General features: G+C 37.1%; 1 protein-coding gene across 1 annotated transcript in view; it reads left to right on the forward strand.

The window, feature by feature from the left end:
* Window positions 1-26,513, forward strand: part of COL25A1 (collagen type XXV alpha 1 chain) — a 285,548-nt gene that overhangs the window by 169,732 nt on the left and 89,303 nt on the right. Inside the window, exons 6-7 of the mRNA XM_088132984.1 lie at window positions 19,112-19,138; window positions 19,290-19,316. Coding sequence (XP_087989110.1) covers window positions 19,112-19,138; window positions 19,290-19,316 — 54 coding nt within the window. The remainder of the gene's footprint in view (window positions 1-19,111; window positions 19,139-19,289; window positions 19,317-26,513) is intronic.

Genomic DNA, 26,513 nt, shown 5'->3' on the forward strand with positions numbered 1-26,513 from the left:
ATTTTACATGAATATTTTATATAATTTCAGTGTAATGGTTTTAAATGAAGTAGGTATATGTTATTTTGTTCCTGAGATAATTGACATTATCTGATCAGTTTGAAAATAATTAATTGAAGTTATATTAATTGAATCCACATTGAAGATTTAACCAGTTCTTTAGCAAAATATATTGACATAGATATCTTTCAATAATAAAATCTCTGATCCTAAAAGTTTTCTATCTTCCCAGTCCCGTTATTGGTTATATTTATCTACATATTCAAGGAATGGGAGAAAACGACAGGAATTTAGGTCATAAATTGTTTCCTCCTTTTCCAAATACTTCAATGTAATTTTTAGTTAGGGAATTATAATAATAGACATTTATTTATTTATTTATTTATTTATTTGGAAGAAATAGTATTCCTCTATCTATCTCTCTATCTCTCTATCTAATTTTTATTAAAACTTTTAAACAAGAAGATAAAAACTAACACAAATTAATATAAAGTAAGGAAGAAAAAATAAAAATAAATCAAAGAAAAAGCAAAAAGTTCAAGAAAAGGAAAGGAAAGGAAAGGAAAGGAAAAAAATAGAAAAGAAAGAAAAAAGATATAAAGTGGCTTCCCATATTCTTCACAGCAATTATAAGTATGAATATATTTTAACCTCTCTCTCTAAAGTTACATCATGATTGTCTTCTTTCTATAATCTATTCTGTCTAATCATCAAAACCATAAATCATGAGTTCATTTTTTTCATTTTTACGCAAAAGTCCATTAGAGGATTCCAGTGACCAATAAGTATAGCTAGTGTCTTTTGTCTAATCAAAGAAGTCAATTTATCAATTTCAGCAAATCTGTCAATTTCACCAACCATTCCTCCATAGTGGGCACTATCAAATTTTTCCATATTTGTGCATATAGTAATTTTGCCTCTGTAATCATATATTGAAATAATCTTCCATGGCTTTTTTCCTAACTGCTTATCCATTAATCCTAGAAGGAAAAGTTCTGGTTTAAACTGAATATTGATCTTTAAAATCCTTTGTGTCAAAGTATGTGTTTGAATCCAAAATTTTATGGCTTTTTTACACGTCCACCAAGAATAATTGAAGACACAATTATGTGTTATCCTCTACCATGTTTGTATGGTTTGTTTAATGCTTGCTTTTTAATGATTCTCTATAAATGGAGAGAGAAATTTTTGCTATGAGAGAACCATGTGGTAGCAAATGGGATTCAGAATGTTTTCAATGAAAGTAGAATTTCAGAAAAAATAATTATTTTCAAAGCAGCTATTCTACCAAACAGTAATAAAGAAAGATGTGGCATTGCTCATATATGTTTCACTGTTGCACAAGAGGGGCTGTATGATTTTTATAAAGTCTTTCCTATATCTTCTGATACATTAAAAGTACTGGAAATAAATAATGAACTATGTCTTCCATTTAAATCTTAATCCTTTTCATTATACTGATTTTCTGACAAGTGGCTCTACCGAAAAATAGAAAAATAGTATTAACAATAAAGTATAAATTGTTCTGGACTTGCTGGACCTTTTATTTACTTTTTTGGGTCAATAAAAATGAGCTTTTTTTCAAACTATAAACTTTTCAGTGAACTCAGTTAAATTGCTGGCATTGTAAATCAGGACACTACTACAGAAATTCTGCCAAAATGTTCAAATAATGTAATATATTATTGGGGTGGTTTTTATTTTATTTTTCTTTTGTATGCAGGTCTATGACAGTAATAAATATTGATTTGATTCCATTTGGGTTTTATTTGTTGTTGGGAAAGGATTTATTTTTGTTCTTTAGGAATGTGTATAAATGTAAAGTTTTTCCCACTAATATGATGTCGAATAGAAGTATTCTGTACAGCATATGAGATCACCAAATGAATATGTCAAAATAATTCTGATTCTAATTCAAACCACTGTATATTACATACATGTACTGATTCCAGATACATTGCTTGTACTAAGTAGATGGCAAAATGAAATTGTACAGCACAAATTAATTAGAAAAATATGCCCAAAAAGGAAAAAAAACTTTAATACAGATAAACACCACATTGTAGCAATAAAATCTGAAACAAACAAGAAAGAAGACATCTCTATCAAAGAGTTGAAATAGTTTCAGGAAATTTAAAATAGGGACGCAGAATTTCCTTAAAACTGATAGTCTCACTGGCCTTTGCATGGCAAATAGAGGGCAATATACAAAGGGGGTCAGGATGAAGTGCTTTTTCTAATGCTTATTTGCAGTTTATTGTTTATGGTATCGTATTATATTAGCTGTGTAACTGAAGAACTAATAACGAAAGTATTGTTAATTCAGCATACATCTTCTGTATGGGACAAGATAGCTCTTAAATCTGCCATATCTCAGGAGAGTCCAGTGCTTTGCTGATTAAAAAAAAACAAAAAACACTATGGAAAATAGAATTTCAACCGATGCAGAAACCAGCACATCTCTCACACCAGCTCATAGCAAGTTGTATATAAGAGTACACTTATCTGTCTTTTGCCCATCAGCTAGGACTGCAAAAATGCAAATTGCAGTGATGGTTTGTGCAAACAAAAATAACCAGCCAGTCACCAGCAGGAAAAAACTTAGCAAAACTTACCAGTTATTCTGTCCTGAACAGAAATGTTGACATTAATTCTACAAAGTCAGATCCAATTCAGTAAAAAGGCTATATGGGTAAAACCCTCCCTATAGGCAGGCAAGACATATACAGTACATTTACAGGCAGGAAGACTCTTGTTTCAATATGTGACACACCTCTTTATCCTGCTCTCTATAACTTAAATAAAAAAGATAAGTATTTGGATGCTCATAATTGCACTGACTCCAGATCACCACCACTGCAACCTTACAATTAAGGGGTCAATGTATACTAATTAAAGGACCTTCCCTTACCAAACAAGTTAACCTATGTTTCCATGCAGAATACAGTTTGCAGAAAGGCTTCTCTTAAATAACAAATCTCAGCGTTAGTGTGCACCATACACTGATGAAGGCAATGGGAAGCAACAGAATCACTGAGCTCTCCTTTCTCCCTGTTGCTATTGCTATCACTCATGGTTCTTTCTCCTTGTGGAGCAGAAGTAGGATACATGACAAAAGCAACAGGATCTGAAGACAGTTTTCTATAGCAACACCCTTTGTTGTGCAGGTAAGTATATTAATATACTTCAAGTAATACTATGAATTACAGTATTATTTCTCTGCAAAGTAAATGCTCATATGAGGGATTGTCAATCTGGGATAGAAAGTTAGACTGAACATGCAGAATAGAAGAGAAGCTAAATCAACCATTTCCAATTTCTTTTCAGACATATTGGGAATTCTGGGTGTTGACTCATCTGGAGGGCATCTGGTTGGAAAAGCTGACTTAGATGACAGCATACAGGTAGTACTCACTTAACGACAATTCATTTAGTGACCATCCGAAGTTACAACAGCACTGAAAAAAGTACTTATGACTGGTCCTCCCACTTACGACTGTCGCAGCACCCCTGCGGTCATGTGATTGTAATCTGGGTGCTTGGCAACCAGCTCATACTTATGATGGCTGCAGCATCCCAGGGTCACATGATCACCATTTGTGACCTTCCCTGCTGGCTTCCAGCAAGCAAAATCAATGGGCAACCACATTATTTGCTTAATGACCACTGCAAAAAAAGTTGTTGAATTGGTTATGGTCACGTGATGCTTCGTTTAATGACCAGCCCACTTAACAACAAATTTTCTGGTCCCTATTGTGGTTGTTAAGCAAGGACTACCTGTATATTGTTGTATTAATGCAGCCACTCTTAATAAACACTTAAAAACAAAACAGTCTTTTGCATCTCCTTGCCATTACTCATTCCTATCTATATCTTGCTCCTACCAGGTAACTAGTCAAGCACCTAACATAGAGATGCCAGATTGCTGTAGCCTGGCAGTTGTGGAAAGAGCTGAAGAACTTGTTTTTCTCTATATGATTGTTTTTTTTTTATCTCACAGGCCTACTCTGTGTTTTTTGAGATCAACTCCGTTCACTCATGATGGTGTCAGAGCTCACTTCAAAGTGGATCCAGTTAATAAAAATTTTGAAGGTTCAACAGCATCTCATATTTGCTTATTAACTTCAGAATAGCACACACAATGGAAAGGAATCTAGTGGATTTTCTAGCAGTATAGCCACAAGATTCAAGGCTTTATATCACTGGGAGATGATTGCTTTCCCAGATCCAACCTAGGAACACTCATATGCTAACCTTTCAGTGTTTGTTGATGTTAGTTTTTCAGCAGCAACATCATTCTTTCTCACAGACTAAGTTATTAAATTAATCTTGGGAATATTCATGATTTCAGCAACAGGAACAAATGAAAGAGCATCACATGAGCCAACATTCACCATAGGTAGCAATGATCACAGGTTCATGCAGCTTTAAGTGACTAGACTTAACATCTTGGAGCATAATCTGTGTAGAGAATTTGAGTACTGTATCTGATATGGAATTTCAATGTTATGAAATTCCTTATGCTCTTAACTGGCAGGCAGTTAAGGAAAGGGAAGGGAAGTCAGTGATGGCTGGTAAAGCAGAGAAGTGAAGGGCCTCTCAGGTAAGGAAGAAAACATTTTAAAAGAGATGCTAATGCCACTATTCTGGGAGTTAGGCTTTGTGATTCAAATTCTGCAGAAACTTCCCAGATACTTAATACAGCAAGTCTAGGTAAGAATTCTTGCTGCATATTGGAATAACACTGCTATTAACGGTTGATTGCCCTGTGACAATCAAGACAACGTAGTCCCTTTTCACACCCACTACAGTTTAAATGCAGTGCTTATTTTTCCTGCTTTTCCCTCTGGCTTAACAAATTTTTAACCTTGAGCTTTTCTTTCATGAAGCTTAACACAACTGACATCACTGCTCTGAGAAACTTTGGCTCTCAATACAACTCTTATCCTGGACCTCTTTGGGAGAATTATCCATTGAGTGCCTGACAGCTGCTACTATGATGTCCACAATAACATCACTAGCTGTTAAGACTCCTTGGACTGGAATAGGGGAAAAAAGAACCTATTGGATTGGTAGCCTTTAACTGGGTAGCCAAGAAGCAGTCAGACATTTAAAGCAGTTCCTGATTTGGCACAGGTGGCTGGCTGTTGACTGTAATACAGGACAGATTGAGTCCAACCTTCACTGTGTGCCTAGCCCTAAAACAGATGTCAGTTAAAAACAGCTGAGCAGCAGAGAATGGTATGATTAAGGGAAGGGGTTCAGCTCCATTAATCAGTCAAATCTGAGAGCTCTTGGTAGATAGGAACATCTCTCAGGCTTTCATCTTTGTTGGAAATAGTTTCTTGGTTTCTGACCTGCATTGATACCAAGCTTTCCCTGGTTTTCTATTCTGTAGACTGTTGGATTGATTCCTGTGAATTCCACCAGCTGAATTTTTTTGGCCCAATAATTCTTGGTTCAGGTTTTATTTTCTTGGCTGATGCCACAAACTGTCTTGCTGAGATTCCTACTTGAAAGCTTTCAGAAAGGTCACAAGCTCTCTTCTGAGACTTTCAACTGTTTACGTATTACTACCTGATTTACAATCTATAGTGTGAGTGTTATCTCTGTACTGCTGTGTTGTACTGATTTATGGGTAAGACGATGAACTCTAAGCCTCCAGTTACTGTTTATGTTCACCTGCTCTCATTTGTAGCTTGAAACAGGATGCTAGACTTCTTCTGTTCCATCTAGCAATAAACACCAATAAACCCCTTTATTGGTGAAGGGGAGATAACCAGTGTATTGGGAAGGGTAAAGGGGAGATAACCAGTGTATCGAGAAGGGGATCCCCATCAGCAGAACACAAGAAAGCCTAATACCAAGGCCACCCTGAAAATCAGATCCTAAATTGCTTTGTTGAAAGTTTTAAAAGCCCCCCCCTCCAAGTTTTACTCATTCACTATACATAACAGATTATGCAATCCACGTTAAGTATTTTGCAGTGCCTTTGGTCTCCATGGAGGAATATCTAAGTGCATACTTATCTATCTAGCTGAAATTAACAGAATTTAGAAGTGTTTACGTGATTGAATTGAATTGTAGCCAGCATTTGTAAATGATTTGTAATTCATTTATACTGTATTTGAGACTGCAACACAAGAAGGTGATAATCTTACCTTCTAATTTACAAGATGAGAAAGGGAGAAAGGATATTGGATCCTCAGGGATAATTTAAAAACATATGACATGTTCTCCTAAATTCTGCATCTTTCCCCCTTCAAAATTCTGTGGGCGATATTTTGCCAACTACAGTCCATTATCCTTTATAAAATGTTTCCAAGGAAAATAAAACATAACCTAGACTTTGGAGAGAGTGATCATATGCTTGGCCATGTTTTATATCACCACCTCAGTAATTTTTGTGTCTTTGGGGAAATATTTTACACAACTGTAGCTTTGTATCAATAGTTTACTTCTACTTTTGCCTTGCAAACAATTTATGACTTTAGGGATACAATCCATCACCTCCTTTACAATCAGCTTTTATAATGGCATTTGTAGATAAAACAAGGGGAAAAAATCTATTTTAAAAAAAAAGCCTTAAAAATGTAAACTATAGCAGAGTGATAAAAAAATTATAAATGGAACAAAATCTGCTCTGAAATAGGAAACTGCACAAAGGAAAATTACCCAGTTTGGTGTAGATGAGAATAAAATACTTCCTATTTTAATATAGAGATGACAAACCACAATGCTGAAATTCATATTAAGTAACTGAAAATCTCAAGCCTCTTAGGATACACTAGAAAGTAAACAAAAAACAAAAAAAACTTAAAAACAGGGACAAATTGCTTGAACTGCCTCAGAAACAAAACAAGACAAAACCCTAATAACTATATAAGATGAATTCATGTGGTGAATTCATAACTAGACATGGACTACAGAAGATTTTTTGTGGCATACATGATTTTGCTTTTATTGAGTCTGCAGGAAGGCATTGATATTTTGTTAGTTTCTGGGTACAAAATAAGAATAATAAATACATGTTAATGCTATTGACTCTGCTGTGAAGACAGAATAAGGTCTAAATGATAATTGCAGGCAAAAACTACCCAGGCAATCTGGACACCAACAGAAGTAGCCCTGTTCTGGTAGTTCCACTGACTCTCTTTAAGAAGTCTGGAGAAAATTCTATATACTTTTGTGTCATTGGCAGTGTGCCAAGGTTGAATTTGCCTGGATGGTGGGCCCTGAAGTTTCTATAATCATTTTGGCAACAGATTGATTGCTCCAGCAAGTCTCATCAGAAGACTGTTCAAAAAGCACTTTTTTTGATGTGATGGATATTTCGCAGAAGACTGCCACAACACTATAAATGGCTGTAGTTAAGCAGTGCAAATATGGCAATAAGCTAAATTTGAGTGTAGTGTAGAGTTTTTTTAAAAAAAACAAACTGCTTTTCTTGTGAATGTTTTCTACATTGAAAAATGTTTTTGTCTATTCACTTGCTTTAAATTGGCTTATTTTCCCAAGACAAGCATCTACACTATCTTCTTATATCATTCATAAGATGTATTCAGGAAACATTGTCTTTACTTTCAATTGCCTTTATTTTAAATAATGTCATTGGCCAGAGAAACGAGCTTTGTAGTGTTATTTGATATTGGCTAAGATGCCTCACCAAGCTAATCAAGAAAAAAGGTAGATTTTTTTAAAAGAAATGGTACTGTAAACAGAAAATGATAAAGTAAGCTTTATCTTGGGAATAAGACATTTAGAAAAAAAAAAACTACAGATGTATACTTGCATTCCACAAATAAATGATGCTGAAATTAGTGGAAAACATGTACAGAGAAATACCAATAGCAAACAGAGGATAATCATATTTTAATCACTATCAATTATCCCATTGGATGGAGCTCTGATGAGGTAGGGCTGCAACTTTTGATGACTGGGGTCTGTGCTATGGAAGGTGGACAAATAATGCAACTCCTGCCCCTCATATAGGACCATATACTGTATGTAGGTAGAACCTAAATTTAAGAGGTTCTTTTCCTGGTTTTTGGAGGATTTTCTTTTAGTTTAAACTGTTTTAAGCCATTTAGAGCTTAAACCACACCTTGGCTTTGTGTTTTCGTGTGTCAAAAGTATATGAAGCCATGCAGCTGGGGTTCAGCAATATCTCCTAATTAAATCTCTTTTGGAAAGGAGCTAAATTATCTCCAAGATGTACATCCCTTCTCCTTTTGAAAATTTATTCAATTTTCTGGATATGTATTCTATATCAAAACTCCATTTTTGCATTTAACTACAATATATTCTGTTTCTCTGCCTGATAAATAGTTGTTCTATCCAGTTTGTGGGATTCCAAAATGTGTCAACCTACATTTGTCAATCTAGCTGAGGATTATCTTTGAAGTCTCTTATGTTTATCATTTTGTATTGTTATTATATGTTCTAGTGTTGTGTTGAAAAGTGTTGCATACTCCCACAATCAGTTTTAACTTAGGCTCTACCAATGTCATTATTCCTAGAACGTTAGCCAGGCATTTTTCCTTTCTAAAATGTGATAGCTGGTGGACTTCTAATTACACAGTGTGTCTTTAATCACTCTGCCTAGCCTTGTGTGTACCCCAAAATTTGGAGGATCTTTTATATCCAATTTTGTATTCTTTAAAATCAAAACCATATTTAATTTTCATTATAATCTTCATCGCCCTTGTGATTTCTCTCATTCACTTTCCATCATGAAGTTACTCCAGTCAAGTCAAATTTGATAACGCTATTTTTCTGTTATCCCCATTGTTATACCACAAGTGTTCCCAGCATTTCTTTAAGTTATTGATGAAAACTTCATTGTGAACTTGCTAACTCTATTTCACCGAGGTTCCATATCTTGGTTCCTTCTGATGTCGGGCTAATTTGCTGTTTGTTCAAATAAATTGTAGATTATTATTTCCCAAGTCCTGTTTTTTTTTTTTATCCTTTCATTGATAAGGTTTTTTTTTTCTTTTGGTATAGTAATGTTATGTTATATTTTGTTTTGATGATGGCTTTTAACCAACAAGATGCAAGAAGAGTTAATGTATGGTTTAAACTGTATAATGAAATACAATTAAAAGAATTTCAGGTTTTTTAAATGTAACTCTAACATAGATTGTGTCTGACGATGCTCACAAATGACAATTTTTTTAAAAAAGGCTTAGAATACCCCATCCTAGTGCTATATATGAAGAGGGACTAGAGCATACCTGATGAAAAAGTTTCTCCCTTATATTTCAAATATCTGAATCATCTCATAGTCGGTTAAACAGATGCTGTATTTTTGCTGTTTGATCCTCACCCTGCAGCACAAAACCCTGTGACCCTCTTTAGCCATCAGCAATTGCACACTCCTGCTCTTTAGAGGAACTTAAGAGGGGTTCTTTGTTAGCTCATCCACACCCTTGAAAACTCAGGACAAAATAAAAGACTTCGTAATGCCTTTCACATAGGGCTATGCAGTGCTTTGTATTCCAAGGCCAAAAGGTGTACCAAGGGATATAATTAACACATGGCTGCAGCTCCTTAACTAAAAGTGCCTTTTGTTGGGGTCATTCTACAGTGGAGGTGGGTGGCTGTGCAATCCTAGGCCAAAATGCTTAGGGAGTTGCAGGCAGGTGTAAAGTGAGCACCCCCATGTTCTCTGGAGCTTCTTTTTACCTTCAGACCTAAAACACTGGGCAGTCCCATTCTCAAGCATAACACTGCAGGCTTTTTGTGTAGAAAGTGCTTCTCTGCTTCCTCTGCAGGGAAGTCCTTGAGATGCCATCCACTTCGTTGAGCTTTTTTTAACTTCACTACTGCACAGGTGGAAGGTACAAGGAAAGAGCTTCTTGCTTCATCAGGAAGTGACACAGAGAAGACTTAGTCTTCTAAATATATTAGCCATTCTATACTTTACTGGAACATGCTTGTGAATTTGAATCCAAGAGAAGTATTTAACACTGGATATCCCCCTTTAATAGTTGGATGATTGTTATCTTATGTATGATTGCAATGTATTACAGCATCAGAAGGGAAGGTATGCCAGTCATCAGTTCCGAAAATGGGAGCGCTTATAATTGGATACAATGGTGGGAATACACGTATCCAGGTACCATAGTAGGAAAATTACTAGTCATATCCTTGTGCCGTTGAAATAGATTTGTGATCTTGAGCAAGTCGCCAAGCCCTGAGCATCTGTCGATGCAAGATCCACCTTTCCAATTTAAGCAAATATAATGAAGACTTCCAATGTGACCTTAAGCTTACCTGAAATAAGTAAATGGAAGCATATGACAATGAACAAAATGGAAATGGTATGGTCAGATCCATAACATCCTTTCAGAGAAAATAATGTTACTGCTTTGATTGGCATAAGGGACTATTTTGTTATGCTTAACGTTGCATTGTGCTCTGAAAGAATGCCAGCATTTTGCAATCTTATAATCCTAAAATTCCATTTGATTTGATCAGCTTTCTTTTTAGACTTCCTCCCCCTCACCGTTTTTTTTGCTTCAGACTTGGACTAACTTAATTGTTTCCATATGGCTGAATCTTGTGATTGTCATCTAATTCTCCATATCCAACAGCCTGCTTTAGACACATTTGTGCTTATTGAAAAAAAAAACCTTCGGCAATAAAGATATCATCACAGGGCTTCCTTTAAAAGGGGGGGGGGGGGGCAAATTTTTCCATGGCTCTGACCTTCTGCAAAAGAAGCTCGACTGAGAGATTTAGCATCTTTTTTTTCTCACCCTCTCCCTTCTTCCATTGCTTCATGTCCCTTTAATCTTCAGTGCAAAATGAAAGGTGTGAAGTTATGAATCTGTTTATAGCTGTAACTCACTTCCTAAGCTTAGTAGAATTTGACATTGTAATAAACACTGGTCTCTTGTGGAAAGGTGGGACAGAAGAACTGATACAGTTCAGCATCGTCTCTAGTTCTTCTGTTATGACTTCTAAGACAGACAGCGATTCTTTTCTGGCTGCCTGGATGTGGGAGGCTCATTCTCTCTCATCTCGTTTCCTACCCTGCAGCTTTGCGGCTGGTTGATTTATGGTTTGGCTTCCTGAATTTCAATGTAGTCATTTCTAGTGAGTGTATATTGTTAGTATATATTAACAGTAATACTATGCTCAAATCAATTGCATGTCTCCCTCCTATCATATCAGCATAGTTTGTAGTATCTGACAAAGACAAATAGGTGCCCTTTTTAGGTTTAAGTGAGCTAAAAGTTTGTATGTTAGCAGTGAGCTAACCTAATGGGTAGGTCACCTCATCTCTCTCATAGCTGGCCCTGCCAGGCACTTCACAAGGCATTAACTTATAGAACTCATGTCCACAGTCTTGATACCCAGCTACTCAGTAGCACATTTCATCCATGATAATATTTCATGGCAACCCCAAAATTATTTGCTGCCTTTCCAAAATTTTTAAAGGTTCTTCTATTTTATTTCATTTCTTTTAAAAAACAACAACATATATTCAGTTCACCTTCCAATACCATATTTACTTCCAATAACGTCTCTTGGCTCCATGTGGGACTCAGTATAATTTACCTAAAAGAAATGGTAACAAATTCTGATTTTCCCATTTTGAAGCCCATTCAACTTCAGTGTGAATATGTTTTTCCTGCAGGTTGGGTGTGTCTTTGTTTGCTTTTTAATGAGTGTATGTGTGTGTACTTGCTGCACTATGTGTTTCTGATGCCTGGGTGTTTTCTCTGGAGTTTTTGGGTGGAATTGGTACTCTTTTTTCTTTGGTATTATTGAAGTGAGAAAATATTTTGGCCTTGTATTTTTCTATCATTGTCTTTTTGCTTCCTGAGAAATCGGAATTTTACATTATGAGACATATATGCAAATTGACATTTAAGTTTCAGACCTCCCCTCTGTGTTTATTTTATAAATTTCTGTCTCATAGATTACTCATGAAGTCCTAGGTGGCTCTCCACAATTAAATATTAGCCATGTTTAAAAAATTGCTGTAAAACAGCAGCTGAAACCCAGCATAGCAGCAAAGACATTTAAAATATTAAAAACAGCCACATACTTGAGGCATTTCCAAAAAGAAGATCTTTTCCAGCTACCACTAGGTTGCTGTAAGGATGTGGGTCTGGACTGTCTTGAGTGGGAGTTGCTGGTACAACCACCAAAATGCCCCATCACTAACTAATCAACCCACAATAGATCTTCAGTTCAGCCTGAATATTTTCTTCATCATTTCCTGGGATGTTATGAGAACTCTCTTCCTTCTCTTGCCTACTACATACGTAAATAAAACAGAAAGAAGCTGAAATTTCTTTATAAATAAAATGCATTAAAAAAAAGCGATTGAGCCTTCTAGGCAGTAAATTAAATTAGGAGCCTAGTGCTGTTTGTGACTCACAAAAGTCTTGGATGCAACCCTCAGAGCTACTAGAACATTCCCTGCTGAATTATAATGTTTAATATGATAGAACAGAGAAAATGATTAATAACATGAGGAAATAATGATATTTACTCAGTTAAATTGAAACAAATCCAGGTTTTGTCATCTCCCCACCTTTGCCATCATGATCATTACTACAGTCTTAAAACAGCTATTTTTCCAGTAGGGATGCAGAAGACATCCATCTGGAGTCTTTTATTTCTTTATCAAAATGTTGAATTGTGCCAGAATGGACTCCAGTAATGCAACAAATAGCAGCAATGAAAAGATCCATTGTGTAGATTTCTGAAAGAGAAATAGCCTTTTATCGAAAAGAGCAACGAAATGTTGCTTCATTTTTAGTTCTGATAAACAAATTGATGTTCAGAAATATTGCGCAACAATTAGTGTACATTTGGGAAATGTACACTAAGTTGCCAACTGGAGGTGGGGTGAGGTAGGGCAAGCTAATATTTAATAAATCATGTATCAAGACATCTGTACAGTGCAGGCCTACACAACATATGGCCTGCTGGTGTTTTTTTGAAAATTAACCAGCCCACAGCTGCCAAATGTTGCTGCCACCAGGAAAGGCCTGGCGCCACCACCTTTGTGGTGTACTTTGGGATTAGCCATATAAGATATGCATAAAACTACATTTTTGCAGAAATATGTCTGAAATCCATACAGTAACAACTGTGGGTTTTCTCACTTTTTAAAAAAATTGGTAGAACGGAATGGAATAATAGTATGACTGTGTGGTCCTGAAACACGGCCGATTTACACCCACCTGCCCCATCCATGTCTTGTTTCAAGAGAGAGGGTCGTCATAAGCTGGAAGAGCAGAGGTTTTGCTTGTTCGTTAATTGTTAGCATTTAGGAGACAAAATGAATAGGGATACAAATCCTCCCTACTGTGACGAAAAGGTACTATGATTCTGTTTACATTACAACAACAATTTCTATACATATACTGTAAATTATCACATGCAACATTTTTGCAAATCTGTAGTCTCTTGTTTGATGATAGACTTCCTTTTGGAGAGGGGTGCATTAGTGACCACCTATCCATCCTTTTTCTCTATCCACCCTTTCTCAAATTTCAGCTGTTCACTTTCTGATTCTTTCTCATCCTGCCTTAATGTTCTTCCTTTGATGAAAATCCATTACACAGTTAAACTTGGAATAAGAATGTCACCCCTAATTATCAGAATAGAACTCTAAACACAATGTAGAAGTGAATTATTTTGTCACTGGATTCAAGAAAAATATTTGCTTTCGCACATAGAGTGGAATTATTGACCTCAGAGTTTTCTTGAGCAATCTCAAGATCAATAAATAATCAATGACTATTCTAGGGGAACTTCAGCATAGTGATTTAGAACAAACACTATTTTTTCCATATGGTCCTTTAGGGGAAGGACCCTGAAACCACTTTCATATTACCTAACGGTGTTGAGCAATTACATGTTGTTCTTATCTTGAACTGCCTTAACATCACACTTTTGGGAAGATTTATTGTTCTTTGTTAGCAAACATATTCATTTCGGAGTTGGTCTCTTGGCACTATTTGTTATTTGTTCAGTTTGCAATTTAGAAAAGCTTCTTTCAGAGCTCCCTGACGTGCAAGAAAAGCCTGGGGAATATGGTGGGAGGTAATAGGTAAAATCAGATGAAATTTCTTTATTCAAGAGCTGCCTTGGTTTGAATTCCACTAATTCCACTTTCTCCCTACAGCAGCCCTGCCATTCCCCTCTGCTTTCTAATTTTCCTGGTATTTCTCAATCAGCAGCAGAGGATTTGGGGGACACTCAGCTGCATCAGGATGAAGTTACAAAACTATGGATGTCATAATTCTGAATTATACAGTAACAAGCACTATTGCTTCTTATTCATGTCTGCTTTGAATTAGTAATGAAATTTTAGTAACTACTGTTGCCTGAGAAGAATCTAAATGCTGTTGGCTCTGAACTGAACTCCCATTTTTTTCCCCAGTAGCTCGGTTACCACAGTCCAAGAAGGACAATGGCTTGCTTGTGTGTTACATCCCACACATATTGAAGCAGGGATTTCCAGCACTGGTTGAAGAAGCTGAGAACAATAGCTCAGAAACATCTAGAGGGCTTTAATCCATGTGCTATAATTGAGAGAAAACTATTATACATGGTGCTCCTGAATCACAGGTACAGCTAGCTGGTCAGTACCTGTCAGTCATGGCTGAATTTTCTTTTCTCTTTTACCATTAGGTAATGAGTATTGTCACAAATGAAATTGCCATCTGTTCTGTGAAGCAGATCACTAAGTTCAGCAGAACAATGGATGCATAAACCATTTTTGCTGATGAGAATCTTTGGAGGGGAGCCACAAGGTTTAAGACAGAGGCCAAGGGTCTTGCATTTAATCGATTCTTTTTATGTAAAATGAAAACATGGCTCATGAAAATAGCATATGGGTGAATAGGACCATACAACACTGTATATTCTGCTAGTCAACCAGATGGGAGTATATTTTTAAATGAATGAAGGGGAACAGCAATCAAAGCAGTCCAACTCTTATTTAAAATGTTCATTTTATCTCAAAAGTGGTCTCGCTACTGCTTTTAAAACCTTATTCATGTTGGTACAATATTAGTAATTAAATAAGCCCCATAATAAGATGCTGTAGGGTATGACTGGTGTGCAGGGTGTGTATGTGTGAACAAATGTTGATATAAATGAGTCCCTGGGTCTTCATTCCTAGGTGAAATATATTTATCCAGTTCACTTTTGATTATTTAAAGTACAGTACTGATATGAACCAGTTGGGCTTTATGCATAAGGTTTTGTACATGCAATAAACAGCTCCATTTGGCTTGGGGGAGCAACTTAAATACCTTCACTGGAACCTGAGGGAAATGGCTGTTATTTCTTCCTTTCAGTTATAATAGTGTTACTGTTTGCATTGTTTATTGCATCAAGAAGAATATTACTCTTTTCAACTATATTGGAAGTCCTGAGAGTAGTGTTTCTCAACCTTGGCAACTTTAAGATGTGTGAACTTCAACTCCTAGCCCAGCCAGCCATGCTGGGTGGGGAATTCTGGGAGTTGAAGTTCACACATCTTAAAGTTGCCAAGGTTGAGAAACACTGCTGTAGGAGATCTAGAGGTGGTATGAAAGCAGAGAGCTTTTTACGTACTGGAAACTCAGAACAGAATCATATCAGACTTTCAATCCTAACAATTAATTGCATCTAGGTTCCTGTCTCCTTGTGTAGTCTAGTAGCCTCTTGTATACAACTCTCCCAACCTAATCCCGTAATGTGAAATAGGGAGCTAATGTCACTGGGTGACACCATAGGTTGTTGTTAACTACTCGGGATCTGCAACATTCAGTATGAACTGTACTTTGAGGCTCCTACTGTATAATCCCATCTCAGTCAGTTTTGGCCTACAGCCTTTTTAATCTTAGCTAAAGACAATTAAAATGGCTCTGAGTAAGGATTGGCAGGTTTATTTTTTTTAATGTCTCACACTGAGTTAGAAAAAATGAGAATTCTGCTCTTTCATGATACATTTGGGCACTGCTGGAAATCCTACTACATTTAAAACTTGAATTTTTATTTGCTCTTCATTTATGCTATGGACATCTTTCAATCCCTTGAAAGATGCAAAATTATGTTCTCAGTGTAAAGTAGGAAGTGGCCTAGCCAAATCATAAACTGATTCATTTTATCTTCCCCCCCCCCTCGCTTCATGCATCTCTTCCTCTTTCCTCCCTTTCCATCCATTCCAACCACCTGATTGTAACCTCCCCCACCCTGAGTCGATATTCCATGATGTTAAATTTATTTCATATCTTTGGAAATCTCAGAATTATTCCTATTCTGCTAATACTTCCATCACCTATTTAAGTAGCTGCAAGTTTGTAAATAGGGTATTTTATTTTCTGAAGCTTATTTTACATATGAATCAAGTCTAATATTAAGCCAGTAAAGTGGGTGTGCTTGTGTGTAAATAAATAAATAACTTGGAGATATGCCACACATAATTATTGTGTGTGTGAGAGAGAGAGAGAAATATATATACATAAAAACATGATTTCATAATAATTAGAAAAGATTGCTGTGATGATTTCCTGCCCAAGCTATGCCATTGGCTTTGCTATGTAATGATACATAAAGCACATTTTGAATAAATCTTGTTATGAAAAGCAAATTTTAATAGGAGTATGAGATGCACAATTTAATCCGGAACTGTAATAATAGAGCAGTGACTTTTTAAAATAATTTGCATGCATTTTCAAACCTTGATATCAATCAGCCTCTTGCTAATCTTAGTACATGAAATGAAGCTTGGCATGACCAACTTGCTGTGTCCTTTTTCTATATCCATTGTGGTCACAAGAACCAGATTTAGCCAGCACCCCACAATCTGAAAAAAGCATTAAATCCCCAGGCAAAGCAAAACAAAAGTGGATCCCTAGACTTTTGCTTTTGGCACTGGAAAAATACAACAGCTTAAACAGAGATAACTAGTTGGAATCTCAGTACTGGCTAACAATAGGATTGCCATTTTGCATACTACGCATAATTAAATTGGTCACTTTGGAGGGAATAACAACCTAACTTCTTATAAATGGGAATCAGTGGCATTTTCAGAGAAGGTAAAAAAAATCAAGATGTGTGTGATGTCAGTACCTGTATATAAAGGACTAGACAACCTGTGACCCATTGGGTCATTGTTTCAGAGATATTTCCTTATCTAAACAGAGAAACAGAATGGCCAAGGGCAAGAAAGCAGTGGGAGTGTGAGCGACTTGCGACTTGCGACTTGCTGCTGGCTTCCCCATTGACTTTGCTTGCGGGAAGCTGGCAGGGAGCTTCAGAAATCTTCCTTCCTTCCTTCCTCCCTCCCTCCCTCCTTCCTTCCCCACATATAATATAGGCTTATGCCATTTGCCCTCCCCTCATGACCCTCAGGAGAGCCCCGGTGAAGCCTCCTCCTCAACTGACCTGCAGAACTGCCTGCCACTTTGCTGAGGGAAGGTGGAACAAAGGAGCCACAGACAATGAGGAAAACTGCACCCCTCTCCTCATTCTGGTCTGTCCCCAAGGAACTCCTCAAGGGAGGAAGAAGGCTCATCTGTTGACCGCTGGTGCCCTTCAGCCAGCCCTACTTAGAATTTCCTTTGTGCTGTAGAAAAGTGTCAGAACTCATGACAAATTCATAGAATTGAATCACTGTCAAGACATGATATAGTCCTAATATACACATCTACTGAGCATAGAGGATAAAGATCCAAAATGAAGTCAACCACATGGCTACAAACCTGGACAGAATACTCTTGTACTTATTACACTGGGATCTTGCTATCCTGTTTGCATCCTTGTTCAGTTTTTCTAGAACTTGTCAGGAACAATAGCTATTTCTACACATTTTGGCTGTTTACATAGGATTGTTTAACTTAAACTATGTTGATTGATTATATTGCATTGTCCAACTTAAATTATGTTAATTGATCATTACCTTGATCTCAGAATAGCCAAGACATGCTATGTAAAACCAAGCCTAAAAATGCTAAAATGTTCATGCCATCTGTGTATGACTTGTGTAACACCTACAGTAGGGGTTAAGGAAGTCTATTCCCAAAATAATGCTAAGTGAAACTCCCCCAGCATCTCCCAGCAATGTCCATCACGGCTGGATCTGCTTGAAGTTCTAATGCAATAATATTGGGAGAGCCAAAAGTTCCCTTTCTTTGAGCTAAATGCTGACTTTGCTGTGGAATTTATCTTTACCAAAGTTCAGTTCAGTTCAACTCAATTCAATTTATTACAGTCATGGACCAGTACAAGCAGATTGCTCTGTGAATACATATAAATCTATCTTAGATAATAAAACAAAATTTAAGACAAAGTATAAAAACATTTATAAAACAACTTAATTAGCATCTATGGATGCAGTTCAGGATGCAGTCTATATTTAGATTATAAAGTAGACACTAAAATAAACTATAATAACATCTAAAATTACAAAAAAGTGATAATATCTAAAATGTAAATGAATTACAGTTGCATAAAATGCATTTGGCTAGCAGAAAATTGGCCCATCTGGGTCCAGCCGATCTTCTACTGGACGCTACAAAAACTAGCTACGTGCACTCTAACAAAAGGCAGTTTGTCTATGAGCAGATCTGGGCATAGGCTGAGTCTGTGTGACCAGGATATCTACTAATCAGAGGTAGGATGTATCTGGTTCAAATGTCTCCATAAAAGGAGCAACAAAGAAGAACATGTTCTGTAATTTCCACCTCTCCAGAATCACAGGGGCAGAGCCTTTCAGCCAATGGTACCTTTTAAATATTTGCCATCCAGTAACGCAGAGGGGAGAGCATGCCATCAGGCAAGAGGGAAAGTTTTCTGATGGCTGGGTGTTTCTAGCTGCGTAAGGTAGCTGCAGCAATGACAATATGTCTGTTGTGTATGGGTGACAGGAGGCTGGGGCCTTCCCTAGAACTGCTTGCCGCTCCGTATCCTTTATCCTTTGCTTTGTTATCTTTGTTAGATATAAAACCATTCAGCCACTCCAAACTGCAACCCAAAGGGACACAGTCTGTACTGAAATTGGACACCACTTCTGCTGCTTGTAAGCAAGTGGTTGGCTTACCAAGCATATTATGAAATGATTAATGAATCTCCTTTCTGTTTCTTTCAGGGTCCACCTGGTCCAAAAGGCGAGAAGGTGAGTCAGCATATCTCTGCCACTAACCAACTAAATGGAAGTCCTCCTGATAATAACTGGTGGCTATTGGAGCGGTTATGATATGAGATGATTTAAGAGACCTGGGTTAGCACACATGCTGTGTTAAAACTATCATCTTTCCACTTTGCAGGGAGATCAAGGTGATCAGGGCCCTCGGGTAAGCATATTAACAAAAATGTTACACTTCCTCTTCCCTGACTAGGCAGTTAGTCCATAGCGCAAAACTAAATTGAACTGAGTGTCGAGCTAATTCTGCTTATTAGCTGCTTTTACCCTGCATGCTTAGAAAGTGACTGCAGGAAAGCCTAAGGCAAACATGATTTCACAGACCATAAAAATATGCAAGTAGAAAGAATTCATGCTACACACATTACTGCACACACTAAAATTCAGAACCTCTGTGGTTCAATAGCTGTATTCTAGAGAATGGTTGTGATTTGCTGCATTAGAAAACCATTTTGCCTAACTAAACTTCCAGCCTTCCCCACCTGTTTCCTTTGTCAGATCTGCATGAGCTTCTAATAAAGCAAATGACAGGTGGATTTTACCAAATTGTACTTCTTTAGAAAGGAGTTCTGCATGCCCTTATCATTTGCTTTTCTGAAATAGCAATTTGTTCCAAGTCTCTAGAACATAGTTTAGAATTAGAAATATAGCAGAAACACAGTATTTGCTGGATTGGATTGTGTTTGTTTATTTGAAAGCTAAGATAATGAAACAGAGGAAAAGATACTGTTGCACTGAGAATGCCAGTTGTTTCTCTTTACATCTGTGCATGGTAGTAAAAATAGAACAAACACCAGCTGGTGCCAGAAAACAATTGTCAGCAGAGAGAGAGAGAGGTGTCCTTCCCCCATCCTTCAGCTTTCCCAGTGGACCTAGCAGTGGTGGCTCCATATTTGGGGGGAGACCCACTTAGTTGCCTGCCTCTTTGGAACAGCTTTGCAGCATGCTCAGAAGGAGAGGGCAGGGGAAAGGCTCTTTTCATGGCTTGCACACTTGGACAGAGAAAATAAGCATGCAACACTGGTAAGGAGAAAATGGAAGAATGAGAGCCAACAACCTATGACGTCATCAGCAGTCCTTGGCCAGCGTGTGAGTCTGAACAACAGGGCCAGTTCTAGATCCTGAGGCTCATTTTAATTGACAGTGCTTTCGTCATCTTGTTACAGCAGTCTGGTCTCTTCACACAGCCTAATGTGGTGGTGTGAGACTAAAATGAATATCTAAACAGGAGCACAGCCAGTAAAATACAATTTTTCTCTATTTGAGATTTTTTTTTCTATTTGTTTTCTATTTGTGTGCAACTTTTTGCAATAAACAGCCCCCAGAACCAACAGCTAATAACATCAAGCAGCTCTCTCAACTTTAATACCCCAACAGGCTCTCAACAGCATTGAAACCCATTTTGGGCAGCCCTTGTGCAAGGTGTTGGGGTCTATATGCTGCTGTTTTAAATTTCCCAGATCACCTCACGAAGAGACTTAAGCAGACATTGAAAGATGCTGTGGAAAATGTTCAGTGTTTATTTCCTAGCAGCCTGCTGCCTCTGTCAATTATGTCCTTAGACCAGGGGTATAGCTGGTATCACTTTGGCCTCCAAGGCTGTCAAAACAGTCTGCAGAGAACGTCTGCAACCTATCTGCAAACTTAGTTCATTACCAACTCTTTAAACACAAAGTCTTTAAACTCCTGCATAGCTAGTTCAACATAGCTGGAGAATACCAGGTTGGAGAACCCTCTCCTGGCAAGCTGTTAATTATTTGTGTAATTTTCTCTGAGATGTATGTTTTTCATGTGGGATTCCAGTCATGTTTGCTGATATTTAATTGTGCATTTGTTTACACGGTTGAGAAAACCACAATGAGTAAAGCCTATCTGTGAACTCAGGGCAGATTCTCAGACTTGGCCTCATTCCATATAGTAGTTTAATAGGAATCTGGTAACTATGATGGGATGTTTTAAGTATAAGGATAGTCATCCTAACTGCTTCTCTCTCCTTCCCCCTTTTCTACCAAGTGCAGGGATGTTGAGCCAGATTCTTGCTGTGCTAGAAAACAATAATGGAAAAAGCTACTGCTAGGATACCTTTTATTCAGGAGTGATGAGTAGAGAGCTCTTCAAGAGATCATTACAGTTGTTTTCCGCTGGCATTCCAAGGCGAGAAGCAAACTATTGTTAGCTTTGAATCAAGTTATAACATTCAAGATTATACAGATTGTGTGTAGCAGTTCTGCTGGGAAAGGCACTTGTTTTGAATCACGCAGAATCATTAAGACATTCCTATCTTCTTCACGGCATTGTTGTTTAATATACTTACCAATATCCACAACTGGACCTGCATGTGTGGACTCCTAGCCTCCTAAATATAACTTATATCTTTTCAAAATGTTTGAATAACGTTGATTTTAGTTCTGATAATGGATGATGCCACAGAGCTTTTCTGTGCATTTTCTCCAAACTTGAAATTAAAAACACACACAAATGTATTCAGCAGGGATGGAAGAGAAGTGATCATTTATAGAGCTCACATCAGATTTTTTCAAATCCAATTTGTTTAAGTCACATGATAGCCAAAATATGTCATGTTTTTAATTTCCTCAAAAGCAAGCATAGGATGCCTTGATCCAGACGGAGACCTATGCATTGGCAGGAGAGGTTTGGTTATCCATTTCCAGCTACACCCTTCTGCAAACTGAACCTCTGGATAGGATTTAGCACTGGAATAAATCCTCCATCAGTGTTGTGTAGAGAGGATGAATCTTCAGTGTATTCTGACTGATGTAGAAATAATTAGACTTCCCATCCAAAGCCCCATTACATGGATGATGAGAGTAGGTCTGTGCAAAGCTTTGAACGGGTGATTCACTTTGAATTAATCACTCCCAAAGTTATTTCACAAAGCAAAACACAGTCTCCTTGCTTCTAACAGCGAAATGCCCATGTTGCTTTGTTTGGCCTGTTATAAAGCCGCTCTCAGCTTTATCTTGTTAGAGCTTGCACAATGCAGAAGACTGAAAAGAGTCTTCTCCAAGGCTGGGTGGCTATGGCAAGTACCCAAGACAAGGCCCCTTGCTTAGCCCTTCCAGTCTTCATAGGCCAAGAGAGGGGTGAGGCAGAACCCTTTCAATGGTTTCTCAGTTCTCAGGCAGCTGGGGAGCCCAGCAGGGCAAATGGATCTTTTTCATGCCACTAGCCTCTCTCATTTCTTACTGGTGCCCAGGAAAAGGCAAGCTGCAGTTGCCCAGTTCAGGAGCCCCACAGTATGTACTAAGGAGGTTTAAGGACAGGAATTACACCCATTCTGAGAACAGCCTTCTTCTTCAGCACTGGTGTGGGTGCACTGAGGGTCTTAAACTGGACAGGTTAAAAATTGTTTCTGAACCCTTTCCAAGATAGCATAGCTGCCATGAGCTTCAGGAAAAGATGCCCTTGGTTTCAAAAGTTGCAGAGAGGTTATAAGTTTGTGTTCTCACACACTTCAAAACACCACTTGGTTTTCACATCTGTAGTTTTGCACAGCCCTAGTCTTTAGTTTAAAGAGAAATCTTGGTTTTGATTTTTACTTCAGTGGGGGACAGGCTCCACAATTAACTGGAAAGGTATGATGCAATTGGATTTTAGAGCCCCAGCACAGTTCCTGGGCAGATGGAAAGCATCAGTCAATAAAGTGATGAGGGTGGTCTTCATGCCACGTCCCACATTGTTCAGAAGCAAATTCTGGAAGAAGGATGGAGCTGCAGAGCAAAGAATGAATGATTAAACACTGCTCCTTTAGCAATACTGCTGATAAATGCTGTTTTTTCTGCAGAGGATCAACAGTTGGATATCACCCAAGGTGTCTTAAGCAGTATGTTTTAGTATTAGGCTGTTAAAGTATGTGTCTATTTTATCTATGAAATGTTGCATGATACGTATTAAACGTTTTACCAATCTAGCAGATTAGTTTTTAATATCTTACTTGGAAGTGTGCCTGTTGATTTTGATTGTCAAGAATCCAAATGTCTAGCAGTCAGCTGCTCATAGAAACATCTCTCCAGTGTAGAAAAAAAATTGCACAACATACCTTTCCCAGAGATTTTGTTCCCAATGTGCCAATCAAAGAAAGCAGCTACTTTTTTCAGTGCTTTCATTTCTTACCGTAGCTTTAGGATTCACTTTCATGAAACAATGCAAGTAATAATTTCCTTTCTATGTTTTTGGATCTTGGCCAGCCAGCCAGAAACTGACAAACTGAGCATTATTGCATATTTGGGATTTCAGCAGATAGATTGAAACAACAAAGTATTCTCTCTGCGAACATTAAAAATCACTAGAAACAGCCCCATTGATGTTTTCAGTTCTAACAATCAAGACCTAGGAACAGAATTGTCTTTCCTATTTCAATCTTTCATGTATTTTTCTAAACTTCAGATCAATGTATGGAGGACTTGATTATGCTTTCCCCTATGTTCTTTCATAATCCATAGAGAATTTCCTTTATTTTTTTTAAATTAGTATAGTTCATTTTCTCTTATCAGTGTATTGGAAAGAGACATTAAAGGTATCACAATACAGATTTATACAGATATATGAGATTTAATGTATTCCAGTCTTCTGTTGACCTCTTCTTTTTGAAAATGCTTATTTCACCCAGTGTCTGCAGATATTACCAGTGCTTTACATTCATTTGGTATATCAGCTTTTAGCTTTTGTTTACTTGAAGCTAGAAAAAAACAGCAGGTCTTTGAAGATTTCAGAGTGACCTCTATTTAAAGAACATTGCCACCTGAGGATCATTCATGATTTATTGTCCAACTAGAACAGTAATTAATGAAAAGAGACATTGAGTGTGCATGAAATGGCTCTAATTGAATATGTTAATCTATTTTCTATCTTCTTTCTGCAAATGATTCATTCCTAATACAGGGAAGATTTATTGTTTATTAAGCTTCACAATCATCACCCAGCGGCTGATTTTCGATTAGTTTTGCAGTCTAGGTACAATAAGAAGCCACTCGGGGTGCATGCATAACTATTTTCATAAAATCGTTTTCTCCACATGGTGTTTTCTAAGTAATTTTTTTAAACAGTTGAGGCTGCATGCAACTGATAGCATCTTTCAAATGTCTTCAGTTGGAGAGATTAAGTTCCAGAAAGTGAAGGCATTCAGAACTTTCCTTTATTATCTTAACCTTGGTGATTGAACAGGTTATTTTGCTACAGTAAAACTCAGATTAATATTCTTATATGACTACATTTTGTTTTTCTTATTACTCCTAACACATAAATTGTTCAATAGTAAAATAGAAGCAAATAATGCTATAGATTTTTTAGTAATAGGTTGTGATTCATGTCACATTCATTTTCATTATAGGCCTGGGCCTTTCTTAGTTTGTGGATGGGACTGAGGTTGCAACCCCAATAAACTCACATTGGATTAGACTATTGAACAAAATCTCTGATGAGAACTGAACTTTGAGAATGTGCTTTGCCTATGCACCACACAGATTATTTATGTGCTGTGCTATTCGTTCTATAACACTAACTTCAACTGGGAGAATAATGTTGCTGGATTGACTGGAGAGATGAGGCAGGCCAAAAATCAAATTAAAATTAGTGTGAAATATCTGCCTGAGGGCCTGAGTTCATTATCAAGAAACATAGTAAATCAAATGATTAGGCTAAGAGTTGAGACAGATGTAGTTGAGCAGTGATTATCAACATGAAGACAGAGCTTTGAAGTAACTGGATTTTTTTGTGAAAGACCCTTCAGCTGATATCAAATGTGCATGCTCTCAGTTTCTAATGGTGAAAAGTACCAATACCTCTCCCAAGTTCAGTCTCCCTAAAAGGAAGCCACTATAAATTGATGAAGGTTACGGGATTTAAACTTTATTTACACAAACTGAGCAGGTATGGTAGCTTATCTTTTCAAACACACCTCTTCCCCATTACATTTCTGTGCTAAAGAAGCTTCTGCAGACCGTAGAACCAACAGGCCTTTTCAGATCTAGTTCTACTACAGACTACTTAAAATGGCAGACTAAGTTATCCCTTAGGACAGCAGTAGAGGCACCCTCTGCTACTCAGGAAACTCTCAGAAGAAATGTAAGCATAATCTGAGCAAGCCCCACAGTCCAGAGAGTTTGGGGCAGAAGTCCTCTACTAAAATTCTAAATCCCTTTTCATTCAGATGCCCGAAATAACATTCAAACCAATCACTAATCCATAGCAAAACTGTTCAGCTGAAGCATTAAAAGACTGTTTTCTATAATAATGACATAAACATATTGCAAATACATTTTAGCAATATAATGACACATCTGAGGACAAATAAAGAATGAGGGCATTATTTCCTAAAAGGCATTGCCTTCACTCTGAATTAAATTTATTTCCCTCAATAATGTAAACATTTCTGCAGGCCTGAGTAGTTGAATAAAAACATGCCTGTTAGGAACAGAAATATACTATTTTTCTAACAAAAATGGTGCTGTAACATGCAGCTAGTCTGAGCTGTGAGAGGGAAAACATTAATCTGAATGGCAAACATCAGGACATACACCACTAGAAACCAATGTGGTTTTTTGGAAGCACCTTATTCCAAAGTAGCTTCCTTTTTAAATTCTTTGGTAAATCAAGTAGGAAAGTACTGGAAAGCAGCTCTCAGCAAAATTATAATATTAATATAATTAATAAAACTATATGCTATATGCAATAATGAAAGAAGGATATGAAACTGCATTAAAAACATTCAGAAAACATAGTTTATAAACATATTATCTTAGAAGACCTGAGTGCCATGTCTGATTCAATTCAACACCAGTATCAGTTATTTAGATGAAGAAGTCCCATTATCCACAATTATTAATTTTCAGATTATATGTGTTTGTGTGTGTGTGAGAGAGAGAGATTGTCAGGGAGCAATGGAAGCAAATGTGTTTGAGGATAAATTTGTTTAAGAGAGAAAAATATCTGGAAAGCATTTATAGGGAATATTACTATTTAATGTTTATTCACTACAACCTCATTTTATATTACATGTTTGCAAAGTATCTCTATTAAAATGAAAGCTCTGTTTTGAATGAATTAACATGTTGCAAAGAAGAATACCCTTTTGTTTTATCAGCTTCTGAGATGTATCACTGTTTAAATTTGGCTGCTGATTGAGAAAGCAGGAATTGCGTTAAAAGGGTTTATGTAAAGAAGTTCCTGCTGTGAACTTTTGGTGTTGTATAGAGAATGATACACAGCGCTTTCCCCCCTAAAACAGAGAGAATAATGAGCACGCAGTCCGTGAGATTCATTGGAGCTTGAAGTGTCTGTAGGATGGGGAGGCCAACATATAAAGTGTTAGGATCACGCTAGTCAATAG

This window comes from Python bivittatus, unplaced genomic scaffold (assembly GCF_059951505.1).
Source record: "Python bivittatus isolate LINGU-HERP-01145 unplaced genomic scaffold, Pbiv_v1 ctg000070_np1212, whole genome shotgun sequence".
Lineage (NCBI taxonomy): Eukaryota > Metazoa > Chordata > Lepidosauria > Squamata > Pythonidae > Python > Python bivittatus.